The sequence below is a fragment of the Oryctolagus cuniculus genome, chromosome 16 (assembly GCF_051225735.1).
Source record: "Oryctolagus cuniculus isolate XC-2025 breed Fujian yellow rabbit chromosome 16, ASM5122573v1, whole genome shotgun sequence".
Taxonomy (NCBI): Eukaryota; Metazoa; Chordata; class Mammalia; order Lagomorpha; family Leporidae; genus Oryctolagus; species Oryctolagus cuniculus.
In genome coordinates this window covers 42,432,797-42,447,136 of record NC_142882.1, presented here as the reverse complement: position 1 = coordinate 42,447,136, position 14,340 = coordinate 42,432,797, and the positions used below count along the sequence as shown (strand labels likewise).

Sequence of the window (14,340 nt, the reverse complement as noted above, 5' to 3'; positions counted from 1 at the left end):
CATTAGTAAGTGAAGTTCACGCAGCTCTTCACCTTTGTAGCACCAGGTGGATGTGGTGACACTTCTGCTCCAGGGAGGAGGCAACTGGTGCGAATATGGACAGGACACCTTGGGTTAAAATTCTGGAGTTGCTGGGAGGAAATTCGAATGGCAGAGAAGGCAGGTTGCAGGCTGTGAGTGACTTATGCTGTGGGCAGCAAAGCACTCCTCTTTGGAGCTCTGTGCCAATCCAGGTGCTTTGCTGCTCTTGTCTCCTGCTGAGATTGGACAAAAAGAAAATCTTGTGCTTGAGTAATCATTGTTTGCAGGGATCAATAGCAGCAGGAGTAAGCATTGTGGTAAACAAGGCTTTGAGAAAGCAGTTCTCACCAAGGCATGCTACCCTACCTCTGAGAATCAGCATGAGATATAGAAAGTGGCTGTTAATGTACATATTTATGGTGAACTCTTTCTTTTAGATTTCTGTAAATGGGTGTTTTTTTTCTTTGCTTTTCTTCTCTGTTTATTATGAAGATAATTATTTTTGGAATTCTAATACAATATATTCCCAGTTAAGATCTGTTGTGTTACTCATGAAGTCCTCAGACCACAAAACACTAAATTCTATATTTAAAATCCCTGTATAGCAAACTCAAATGGCTGATATTTGAAAAGACTCAAATATCAATAACTGTATTTTACATTTTATAGTTGTATGTTCTATATTCTTTCATGAGTTTTTAGAACTGCACTTTTCAGTGTTTGAATAATTTCTATTGATTTAAGCAATAATTTTGCAACTTCTTTTATATCTAGGATAATTTATCTGGTAGAAGGAAATTTGCCTTAATTATAAATTATGTAATTTCTTTTGTGATTTAGAGCCCAGAAACTTAAGAAAAAAACCCAAGATTAAATGGTGAGCACTACCCCCATTAGCAGTGAGTGATTTTATTCTGAGTTCATGTGCCAAATAAGACTGGCCGGTTCTTAACTGAAACTTCAATGACTGTAACACTGGAAATTAAGTCTGTTAAATATCATGGGAGACTTCTGCCAGTCAGGGTGCTTAACCCAAAAAACAGGCCACGGCAATCCCCGTGGACAGCAGATCTTTGAAAAATGCAGTTATTTTTTCCCCTTTCCCTCTTATAGTCTCTCTCATAAAATGGAAAGATTTGGAAGTGGGCGAATGTAGCCAGCTGCCCTCCTGGTCAGAGGACTTCCATACAAGGGGGAAAGAACATTAAACAAATGAGTCTGGTAGCAGGAAAATCCTGGGAAAAAGCAAATGGTTGTGAGTTTCTGCTGCTTTTAAATTTTCAGCCTTGGTTCAGTCCACAAATCCCATGCACAAGGATTTTCCTCCCAAGAAATCACTGTGTGTGTGTGTTTGAGTGTGTGTGTATTCAAATAAGTGTTCAGAGGCAGGCATTTGCCCTAGTGGTCAAGATGCGCTTTACAACATTCACATCCTCGAACGCCTTGGTTTGATACCCAACTCCAGCTCCTAACTCAGCTTCCTGCTAATGCAAATCCTGGAGGCAGCAGGTAATGATGGCTCAAGTACTGGGGTCCCTGCCTCCCATGTGGGGGACTCAGATTGAGTTCCTTCCTTGTGCTTTTGTCCTTGGCAAGCCCTCAGTTGTTGGCAGCCATGTTTAGGAGTAAATCAAAAAATGGGAGTTAATAAATAAGTGAATAGTTGGCTTCCCAATTTTGTGTTAGCTGCATTATATAACAAAATACACTTACAGATGGATATACTAAAATTATTTTAAAAACTTAACTGGCTATATATCTCTTTCAAATAATTCTAGATGTCCAAAGTCAAATCTCAAAGTGCAGTACAATATAGGGTTTTAAAATTTGTTCTTCCTTTTCACAAGCATTCACTGCGAAGCATGTATTTAGTCTGCATTCTAGCTTACTCAAAAGCTTGACCCCTTGGAGGAACACGAAGCTCTGAGTCAGCTGCTCCTTCTGCTCTTTGAAGCTTCCTGACACAGTGGAGCTTCCCTAGCTTTATGGTGGGCCAAGATAAACATCATGTTAACCGACATTAAGACATAGACTAATAGATATTAAGACCCATACTAGTAGATAATAAAATATATACTAATTAATAAGATGTATACTAATAGATACTAAGACATACACTCCTAATGGATACTGAGATCTACACTCATAGGTATTCAGATACTAATGGATACTAAGACATATGCTGATAGACTAAGATCTATACTAATAGATTCAAAGATCTATGCTAATAGATACTAAGACATATACTAATGGACACTAAGACATGTACTGATAGATACTAAATCTATATTAATAGATACAAAGATCTATGCTAATAGATACTAAGACATATACTAATGGGTACTAAGATATGTACAAATAAATACTAAGATCTATACTAATAGGTACAAAGATTTAGACCAGTAGATCTAAGATATATATCAACAGATACTAAGACATACAGGTGATACTAAGATATATATATATATATATATATATACACATGTTTATACATAAGTATTTATACATATATATGTAGTAACATGAGCATATATGTGAATATATATTTATATGTATTTATGAAAACTTACATATTTTAAATTTCTACTATTCATAAAACAGAATCTGTTACAAATATGCAGTTCCAGTAAGACTAACCAACTTTAATTTTATTTAATTCTCTAACTCGAGCATTTTAGTAATTAAAGTTTAAATAGTGATTATTGGATCATGTGGCAACATAATTGTATTTAGGGATATATTTCACAGTGTAGGCTTCTACAAAATATTAATTACATGTTTTATATACCTGCATGCAAAACCCTTTATAATTAATTTCCATACTTCCCAGCAGCATTACATTTTTAGACTCTTAGCACCAACTCTGAATTTTCAAATATAAGCATTGAGCTTTACCTAAACATGTGCCTAATGTAACTAGTAGATTTTTTAAAAAATACATGTTTTTGGAAATATAAAACACTTTGCATAATGGCAAATTAATGAGCACCCAAGTGGGGAGCCATGTGTATTTTACATAATTCATAATAAGTTGCATTTATTGAGCACATACTCTAATATAAGCACAATGATACTAACTTCATACATTTTATATTAAACTTTAAGCAACTGTAAGAAATAGTAACACTTCTCTATTTTACATAAGAGTGATCTTTCTAGATTAAATAATACTTACATAGCAGAGATAGGATTCAATTCAGGTTTTCTGACTCCAAACTTTATCCTATAATTCACTCTTCTCATGTATTATACTTTGGGCAAAACTGTAATTTACAAGCTTACAAAGAAGGAGCTTTCTTTTAAAATATCGATATTTTTGCCAGAAATTATGCTATGTGAAAGCACATAATTTACCAAAGAGCTTGAATCTTAGGAATGCTATTACGTCTTCCATTTCAGCCACACAAAATATATTCAGTGTTTCTGCACCATGAAGTTGCAACATAAATGGACTATACTGATCAGCATTTATTTTGGTCAGAGACTTCTCTTCCATCTAGCTCCAATATATCTAAAAGCTACTCAAAATATCTTCTGAAGTTAGAGAAATCAAAATTATGCCCCTACCAACAAATGGAGAGGTGAGGACATGTATCTGCTAGGAAATTCGAGGCTTTGAAGGACGTGAGCACCCACAGCAGACATTCCTAATCAGTCAATCAGAGCCCCCATAGCAGGCATTGCTAATCAATCAGGATAAGTTTTCTCATCAAGCCTAGGCATGACCCAATAATCCTTCTCAACACTGTGCTTTGGACACTTTCTAAATAGTTGGGTTTTTAGTGGTAAATTTCCTTTATATACTTATTCATCTCTCCTGGCTTTTGTCAGGCATTGATCTAGGATCTGAAATAGACCAGTGACACAAAGACAGTCTTTTATTTTAGGTAACTTTAATAAAAGTGGTAGACACTGGTATTAAATAGCACTTTGGATCATGATGAACAACGTTAGAAAAGGAGGATGGAGGGAGTAGAGAAATTCTCTTTACTCTTTGGCCTAAGATCTAAGGTCAGGACCACCCCCTGCATGGATATAGAGGCATGTTTTCCAGAAGATTCCAGAAAGTTTTAGTGCAAAGTATGATGATATGATTAAGGGACAGTGAGGGCACTGGTGTGGTTGATTCAAGGTAAAAAGGGATGAGTGTGGTTGATTTGTAAAGAACTGAGTGTAGGGAGACAAACATAGACGCAGATTGATCTATTAGGTAATGGTTACAATAATCCAGCCCCCTCCTCTCCAAAAAAAAAAAAAAAAAGAAAGAAAGAAAGAAAAAAAAATAATACAATGGTTGGGTCAGCTATCTAGAGATGGAAGTGGTGAGGCATTGTCCAAGGATCGGTGTGTTTTAGACACTCACGTGGAGACAGAGAAAGCTGTTTCTAAATGGGAGTTCAGCTTCAAGTGAGTGGTCTGAACAGGTGTGCTATGTTTAGAGGTGTTCACAGCGTTAATGTTGAAAAGGCTTGGATTTGAATGAAGTTGCTGATTGAGTGAAGATGAGAAGGTCAAGGAGAGGCCAAGTCTTCCAGATGGCAAAGCCAAGGGAGGAATGAGCAAAAGAGACAGTGAGGGAGTGGTGAGTGCAGCAAGACCAGAGTGCAGAGGGGAAAAAAAAGTGTAATGGAAGCCAAGCAGGGCAAATTTCCGAGAAGTAAGAAGCGATCGGCTCTGTTAGATGCTGCTGAGAGGTTCAGACAGTGGTGATGGGGATTTCCACATGATGTTCAGATGGCTCATGGAAAATGAAAAGAAATGGATGACTTTATGTTGGTGTCAAAATAGTTTGAAATCTATGCATACTTTTTCATATTATTCATTTTTCATGAACTTTTTGAATTTCCCTTGAAAACATTGACTTAGTAGATTAGTAGTGATAAATTTGATTACATTGTGAAGAGCAAAAGAATTAGCTTAAGTGGAATGTGTGTTTTATGCCACACACCATTCATGATTTAAAGCAATAGCTTAAAAGTCCATCATGCAATTACAATGCATCTTCAATATTGCATGCATTTATTTTCTTTTTAATAGTATCATATCCTTTAAATTATAATTCTAGACTATTTATCTGTTCCACTGATTATGAAAATACTGAAGTGGTGTGGTCCTTAATAACTTCTGGAGAAGAGCCATGATTGGGCACACAGGGATAATTACAATTTGGCTTTCTCTCACATCATTTCCTTAACAGCTACGTGAATCATGAACACATTATATATGTTGAGCCAATTGGGGGAACAGATTTCATATTACACATTGGGAACTCCAAATTAGAAAGCTGGGTCCAAGTTCGGAGCCATGAAACTCTTTTTATCATTTGTCCATTGTAGTAAAACAACTCAACATGTTTTATGCTGTTGTCTTGAATTTTTTTTATTTTTATAAAAGTATTGTTTTTCTTACAGGAAAGACAGTCAACAGTGAAAAAGGAAAAGAGTGGCTCCCAGCAGCCAAACAAAGTGACTGACAGGAACAAAATGCAGAGAGCCAACTCTGTGACTGTGGATGGCCAAGGCCTACAGGTGTGTCTTTTGAAATACATATTTTAGTGCCTTTCATATCCACTTCTTCCGTGATCTCCAAGGAGCCTATATTCAACTATCAACATGTTTATTTAATGTGCCTATTAGCTAGTGGACTGCTTCAGAAATATCTTTATCAGTTTATCAAGATGTCAGCCTCATGGTCGATTGACATAGTGACATTCTGTTTAGAATAATCATTTGTGATGTTAAACTCCAATTGTCAAGAAATCTCTTGCTAATCTAAAAACTTTTGCAAGTTAATATGAAATGTACACATTTATTATATATGAGAGGTCTTTTTAAATTTCATGGAAATTTTATATTTTGAAAACCTGAATTTTTTTGGTTCAAAAGTAAACTTATATTTATATTCTGGTTTCCCCACAAACTTTTTGGAGTACTTTTATACCTGTGTTATTTATTTGTAGGTGCGCTCTCTCTCTTTCTCTCTCTCTCCCCCGTCTCTCGCTCCACATATATACACAAACATAATACTTCGAATAGCTATTATTTTAAAGAGTTATTTTCATGGTAAATTTACATCTTGAGGAGGAAAGGAAAGAATTTCCTTTGTATGAGTACTTTTATTTCTGAATAAATAATTAAAATAAATAGCTTATCAAAATTTGTCCACATCTTCCAAAGTCAGAATTCTTTTATTTTTAGTACTTTAAAATCCTATGAGTATCCCTCTAAGGTCTCTGATATCAAAAACATTTTTTCCCATCTGCATCCATCTGCATTTTAAGACTTTTTAATAGGACAAATAGCCACAAAGTTGGCATAACCAATGAAATTGATTTTATGTTTTTTACCTATATGTTTCTGCTTTCCAATCAGCTATTCATTTTCTTAAATTTATACTTTCTGTTTTTGGACAAACCATTCACCACTTAGCACACAAAACACTGTCACACATTTGCATTCAATATTTGTAATTTCATATAATCTTTTTCACATGTATTGTTTTATCTGTGATATTATAGAGTAATTCATTCTTTATTGTTGGAAGCATGGCTCAGGGCACACAGTACCTGTTGGACTACTTGCTTCTTTATTGTTTTGAATATCTCATTAAAATTTAATAATAATTGTTTTAATATCAATAGCTAGGTAACCATTTGGATTTCATATAGAATGTTTAAAATCCATTGTAAGTAGAAAATCTGTCACAAATTGTTAGGCTTAAAAATATGAATTCTTTATGAAAACATTGTCCCCTTTGTTAGAAATAGGTAATTTAATCAACAAAATAGTGAATCAGAATCTAGTTTTTGGGAGTCGTCCATAGGTGTTTTATAATCCCATTGAAGATCTCAGATTGTGTGCACACTTTTGATAGCAATAATTTTCACTAAGTGACCCTGTAGAATATTCAGATCCACTGTAAGATATGGAATCAACAAAATGTCCATCAGCTGATGACTGGAAAAAGAAACTGTGATATATATAGTGGTATTATGGAATACCACTCAGCCATAAAAAAGAATGAGATCCTGTATTTTGTAATAAAATTGATGCAATTGGAGATTATTATATTGAATAAAATCAGCCAGTCCCAACAAGGTAAATATCATATGCTTTCCCTAATTTGTGGTAACTAATATACAGAGTCCAAAAAAGTGATGTATGTGGGTGAAATTGACATTTAGAGGTTTGATTATCATTTATAGCCTCTGCCTATACTCCTGAATAAGAGTGGTTTTTTTCTTACTACTTGTTGAATTCTTTATTTAGTGGTGTGTTAGTCTTGTTTTTCATTCCAAAAATTAAAAGAAAAATAATAAAGGAAGGAGGGTGTTTAAGGGATTGAGGACAGGAGGATAGGTTGGGAAGTATCATTTTTTCCTTAAATCTGTATATATGAAATACATGAAATATGTTCCCTTTATATGAAAAATTAGAAAAAAATTTTGATTGGTTGAATTTTTTTAGTCATAGTTCTTACAATGAGATTAATGAAAGGGAAGTCTAATTTTTAAATCCAAGTAACATCTATCATTGGTTAATGCTTAGTATAAATTAACTACTAGAATAACATCATTCTATATAGCATGTTTAATTCTCTGAGTATGTGAGATCAATACCATTATTATGTTCACCATTTTTAAAATTATAGGTGCTTAGAAGGCCAAAGCCCCAATCTGTGTTAGAGCCAAGGTTCGAATGAGGGTAGCCAGACTTCTAGATTTAAGGTCATCCTTTGCTTAAATGCACCTTTATATTGCTGCAGCATTGGAACTCAACCGCATATGTACCAGAATCACAACTTCCACAGATTGCATAATCATATCTGAATGTTCTCTGATATCAACCCAAATTTAAATGCTACATGCTGAGTGTTTCAAAAGCTTTAACCCGTCATAAAAATATAAGTTCTATAAGTACTTTTTATTCAAAAGAAATTTGAGATGTTTGACATTATTACAACTAAATTTGTCACACTAGAACTCATAGATGATTGATATTCTCTGTGGGTATGTTTCATCTCTGTAATCACACAGTAACTTTTTATAACTTTTATGGCCTTTAAAACTTTCAGCTAAGATTGTCGATAGGCAAAGAGTAGAAATGAGTCCTAACAAACATTGGTAAACAATACTATAACTTTGTAAATTAAAATAATAGTATAATACCGTATGTGAAGTAGCTTTCATATTAACAGGATGGATCAAAATATGGTACACATCAGTATTCATAATTCTGGGTGCAATTTGTAAAGTAAAAGAATAAATTCCTGAAAAAATTATTTAATAATAGAAAAATACGTAATGTACATTGTGGTTATCAATTTTAGAATAATTAGTGGTTATAATTTTTCAAGAAATATAAAAAGATCAACCAGAAATTTTTTTTCAGTTAACTTTAAAAATATATACTATGGAGAAGTCTGAGTTGCAGCCCAGTTTGCCTATAACTCAGTGACAGAAAAGATGTACACTGCTTAAAGAAGACTATTCATCATAGTTAGGCACATTCATCTTACTTCTTGCCAGATAACCAGCATAATGATCAGGATTATTATTTCTAATTAGAGGAAGTAATAGATCATGTATAAGCTTAGGATGAGTCTCATTAATTAACCCAAGTCCTAGGGGACTTCCCATCGAGGTGTTAGGCACTCTGTCTTTGTCACGGCTCACACCCTAGGTTTACACTTCATACATATGATCGAAAGGGATGGAAAGTATAGTTTCTGACCATGCAAGTGTCCAAGAAGACAAATGATTGCCCCACCTGGGACCAAATAAGGAGAAAACCAGAACAAGTGTTTAAACTGTTCTAGGTTGAAGTGACCTTTTTGCTAAATATTCTTTGAGAAAAATTTACAAATGACATTTGAGAACTGAAGAATCTGGTTTCCAATACTTCGCATGCAAGAAAAGACCTTCATACTCAACTAGCCAAAATGGAGCCTGTGTTTCCCACCTACAACTGTTTCTCTCCATTATCTTATTTGCAAAAATCTCATTCTAGTAATGATCAAGGTCATCAACGAAACAACACACATAACTGCACAGGGTGCATAAAATTCCCTTCTGTGATTTGTGTGTCCCTTGCTTATTTCAAGATCCTCCATGTTGACTTTTTCCTAACCAGCTCTTCATTTTCATTCTAACTCCCTATCTAAACCCAGAATTATCACTCTATACTTTTATCTATTAGAACTCATTCAATTGAACTGAGTCCCTGTTTCTATATATATATATTACGTGCTAGATGCTAAATTGCATAAAATAATATAACTGAGTAAGATCGAAGTATTAAGGTCCAGGGTTGAAGTTGTTTGTAATTTTAAGTAACGTGACTCTGAAGGTGATGTCTGGATCCTATAGGGATGAGCAGCCCTAATGTAAGTGTCTGGCCAGCCAGCTCCAGGATCAGCATGGCTAGAGCAGAGTGAGCGTGGAAGATGATAGAGAGTACTTTACAGGAGCAATGAGCTGGGTTCTCTAAAGCCCTTAGGGGCGGCATAAAGAGTTTGACATTTGAATTGAATGAGATGAGGAGATATTGGGATTGGGGGAGTTTGTACAGAGCAGTAATATGATTTCAGTTACAAAGATACTTCCAAAAATGGTGGAAAATTAGATTGAAATATAGTGTTATTTTGCCACAAATCATTTTGAAATCCACGCACAGTTTTGTCCTAAAACACTTTTTCATGGACTTTTTGAAAACCCTAATAGACAAGAACTTCCAGTATTTAATAGGCTTCTGTTGTTAAGACTAGATTGTTGGGGAGCAGAGCTTCCTGGCAACACCACACTTACCCCAAAGCTTGTCAGAGGCCGTGGAGAGATGTAATAGAACCCTGGACATACTTTGGGAACAGTGTCAGAGGGGCATGCTGATGAGAAAGAGACAGTGTTTGTGGGAAAGTGGGGTTAGGGACATCTCCAAACTGTTTGCCCATGCAACTGCAACATGGAGTTGCCATCAGCTGAGATGGAGCAGGGTCTGAGGGAATGAAGTTGGGGGAGGAATTTCCAGTCCTTTTGGGTTTTCATGCACATTTCAAGTAGGCAGTCCAATGCAGAAATCTAGAATTCAGGAGAAGGAGCAGATATGAATTTGTGAGTCAAAGGCATATTGGGCGGGCGCCGCAACTCAATAGGCTAATCCTCCACCTATGGTGCCAGCACACCAGGTTCTAGTCCTGGTCGGGGTGCCAGATTCTGTCCTGGTTGCCCCTCTTCCAGTCCAGCTCTCTGCTGTGTCCCAGGAGTGCAGTAGAGGATGGCCCAAGTCCTTGGGCCCTGCAACCACATGGGAGACCAGAGGAAGCACCTGGCTCCTGGCTTCGGATCAGTGTGGTGCGCTGGCCACAGCGGGCTAGTGCAGCGGCCATTGGAGGGTGAACCAACGGTAAAGGAAGACCTTTCTCTCTGTCTCTCACTGTCCACTCTGCCTGTCAAGAGAAAAAAAAAAAAGAAAAAAGAAAAAGGCAGGCAGATTGAAGGCACTTAAGGGCACTGGAAAAAGTGAGACAAGTAAGGAAGAGAATATCTACAGCAAAGAATGGTTGAACTTGTATCCAAAACAATTGTGACTGCAAAGTCATGTTCTTTACATTTGTTATACAAAATGTCTGCTTTCTCTGAATAAATAAATTAGACAGGCTATATTCAGTGGAGAGGAGACTGAGCAGTTTCTTTCTGGAATGCCTTTCACACCTAATTTATAACCCTTCTTCAAGATTCCATGTACCACAGGTGCAATAAAATATTTCTGGAACACTCTCTCCTCTTGTCAATATCCCCTTTGTTGTACTCTTGTTTTTCAGACAGGGCTCTGGTGGGGTGATGGGAAATTGGGAACAGGCTCAGGGTGTCTTCATGCTGTACATCAAGCAGCTAGCGTATCATCTCTTATGTATGATGTTCTACTTAAGATGGTCACAAATGCTTTTTGTATGTGTACTTCCAAGAAACAATAGTTTCATGGTGGCAGAATTTTGGATATTTTTGTGTTTTATTCTTTTGCCTCCAACCCCACAAAATGTATAACATTTATGGATGGCAATCAAATAGTTATTAAAGTATCTTCTGACTTCTACATCTTGTTTCAAACTTTGTATATGAAAATAAAACTCAGAACTGATCATGTTGAAGAATAGATTAGATAGAGCCCACGAGAGAATTAGTAAAATTGACAAAACATTGATACATGACTACTCTCTGATATTCAGATCTCATTCGAGTTTCAGCTGTTGTCCCAATCTTTTAAAGAAAAGAAATTAACCCAGAATCATTTCCCAGGTTTAGATGGTGGTGTTGTATTTTGTAAGAGAATGCTTTTGGTGGGTAGGCAATACTAAACTAAATGAGATTGTAGGAGCGTAAATCTGGCTGTTTGCTTTCAAGTAGTACACAGGAAAAGATCTTTGGGCAGGCCTTGTAACATTACTGAAATTTTGAGATTGCCTAAATATATAGAAATATCAATGTAAAACTGCAAAAACGTTATTGTGGAACATTTCCAGAAAGCTTTATTTACTGAAGTCAGAGATGCTAAGTTTCAAAAATATGTAATTGTTTTCTGTTCATTTATCCAGTAAATATGATTTGACTTACAATACAAATCCTCTCCCAACCAAATTCTGTAAAGAAGAGGGAAATTAGTTCTTACCTGAGTGACCTCTCTGAAATCAAATTGTCAGATTGAATTAACTAACTTAAAAAATTGTATCTGTTAGTACCTACATGTTTTCTTTATCTGAGACTATCTAATTTGGAAAGGGATTGATTGTAAATGAGTATGCCCATATTCAATAATGAGGGAGTACAACATAAACTAATATACAGAGTCTATTCTGGGGCTTGTGATCAGGTTGCTTAGGGACTGTGGACATCAACAACTTAGGTGAAAGATAAAATGTCTCCTTGTGCCTGATTCTATCAGTATCCAATTCTGAGCCCCCTGGGCATTTGTCTGTCCATTAAATACAATCAGATTTTATAGAATGTACCAAGGAAATAGCAAAAGTAAGTACCCAACAAACCATAACAGTGCCTTGAATAAGACAGTCACAGATTTGTCTCTGGTTAATGAGGTTTACAAGTAGGATATCTGGAAAGACAACCCCCTGTCTTCACCAGCAGTGGCAGTGCCATCCTTCTGTTTCCTGTCCTCACTGTGGCATCTTCAAGGTCACTTTCTAGTTAAGCATGGTTGCTTCTGCTTGTGATCTTCAGATTCCATGCAGGTGTCAGGAGGAAGGCTGGAGGTCCTCATTCTTCCTTTTGGAGCATCTACCTTGAGTTCCTACAGAATAGTTCCCTCTTGGTGTACCGGGGCTGATGAAACACATTACTGTACGCTGGGTGGGACCAGCAAGGTCTCCTCCTAGCCTGTGAGTGACCAGCATCTCATCAAACGCTTACGTGACCTTGACTTTATATGCCAAGAGAAAAAGAGAAGAGATACATCTGCTCTTCTTTTTGTAGGGCGCCAATCCCATCCTGCATGTCCCATCCTCACGTATTTGTCTAACCCCTGTTATCCTCTGAGGCTCCATCCCCAAATGCTAACAGTTACACTGAGGCTTGGGGCTTTAACATCAGAATTACAGGGGACACAATTCTGTCCACAGTGACTTCCAGTGACATCTCATCAGATAGAATCAAAACACATTTTTCTACTTCTTTAGGAGATACCGAGTTACACACACACACACACACACACACACACACGTTCTGTAAGCAGTAACTGCAACTTCTAAAGTATAAATATGATGGGAACATTAAATCTTTGCCCAGGGTTCTTTAACTCAGGAAGAAAAGGAATATGGGAATTGAGTGCCAATAGCAGCATCAGTCACTAAAATGCCATTGCTTTTTATCAAGACTATTACTGAACAAAACAGTTAGTTATTTTTAACTTACTAGACTTGAAAATGACTATGGAGTACTGAAGGTCTCTGGCTTTCAAACCTAAGAATTCTGTTGTGGGGTTGGCGTTGTTAGAGGGAAGGAGAGACACAGAGAGAGATCTTCCATACACTAGTTCATTCCCCAGATGGCCGATACGGCCAGGGCTGCGCCAAGCCAAAGCCAGGAACCAGGAGATTCATTCAAGTCTCCCAGATGGTTGGCAGGAACCCAAGTACCTGGACCATCTTTTGCTGCTTTCCCAAGTGCATTAGCAGGGAGCTGGATCAGAAGTAGAGCAGCCAGAACTTGAACTAGAGCTCATATGGGATGCTAACATTGCATGCAGTGGCTTACCCTGCTGCACCACAACCTCATTTTAGCCACCATGGGTAGACATGGTATGAGTTCCAATCCAGTAGCAGTAGAATGGACTTACACTATTAGGAACTTTAGGTGCATTGGTTGTGCACATCTGGTTCAAGGGAAAACTGGGAAGTTCCTGCAGAAGTTGTCCCAGCTGAGTTAGATACAAAATTGGGGATAAAGAACCATTGCCTTCTTTACAAAGGCTAGTACTACACAGGCTGTGAGATGATAGATGTAATGAGAACTAGAAGGTGTAGGGTCAAAAACTCAAGACTGTCTTCACCTTCTTATTTAACTAATGTGAAGGTTTTAACATTTTCCCACTGCCTAGACTCATTAGAAGAATGACATTTTGCTTCAGAGGTGGAGTAAAATACGTTGGTAAAACATTTTAACTTACATTGTTTAAACAGACAGGAAGGAGGAGAGTGATATGGTGGAATGGTTGTTGTTAATTGTTTCATTAAATATTAAGGGTTACTTTCTACACAGGAAATAAGACCACCATCAGGATTCTTGGAGCCCATTTTCCAAAAGAAGATTGATCTAAAACTTTTCAACTTAATATTTAGAGGGCTCCTTTATGCTGCATTTTTTTTTATTTTTATTCTTCTTACCCAGCTGTATTTAGATGGTAGCATAGTGAATAGGAATATTTTGATTTTAAAAGTCTACCTCCTAGCGTTGAGGTCCAGTAAAATACAAGCCTGCACTGCTGGACCTAAAGACAACTCTATCCAGTGACAGCATAAGTTTATTGCTTTACTACTTTATTTCCCTTGTTAGCAAGTTTTAGCGCTAAAGGTATAGCTGCTTATTTCTTAATTTATGGCACATTTTCTCCACACGGGTCTAAGTGCTACTAGATAGGCCCTATGTCTTGCTTGTTCTGCAGAAAAGTCAGTAGGGATGAAAGCAACACGTGGCCCATAGCGCCTGCACAGTCAACTCCTGGGAAGTGAAAGTGAGGCCATATTTAATGGAAGTGTCGATGTGATTAGCGGGTATGCACTCAGCACGCCAGGAAAGGAAGTGTCCAAGGAAGG

The 14,340-nt window shown here is 36.8% G+C and overlaps 1 protein-coding gene across 13 annotated transcripts in view; it reads left to right on the top strand.

Annotated features, from left to right (window-relative positions):
- DGKB (diacylglycerol kinase beta) overlaps positions 1-14,340 on the top strand; it is a 781,129-nt gene that overhangs the window by 294,120 nt on the left and 472,669 nt on the right. For all 13 annotated transcript variants that reach the window (XM_089315158.1, XM_089315157.1, XM_089315159.1 and 10 more), the window contains one exon: positions 5,433-5,549. In XM_089315158.1, the coding sequence (XP_089171284.1) occupies positions 5,433-5,549 (117 nt within the window). The remainder of the gene's footprint in view (positions 1-5,432; positions 5,550-14,340) is intronic.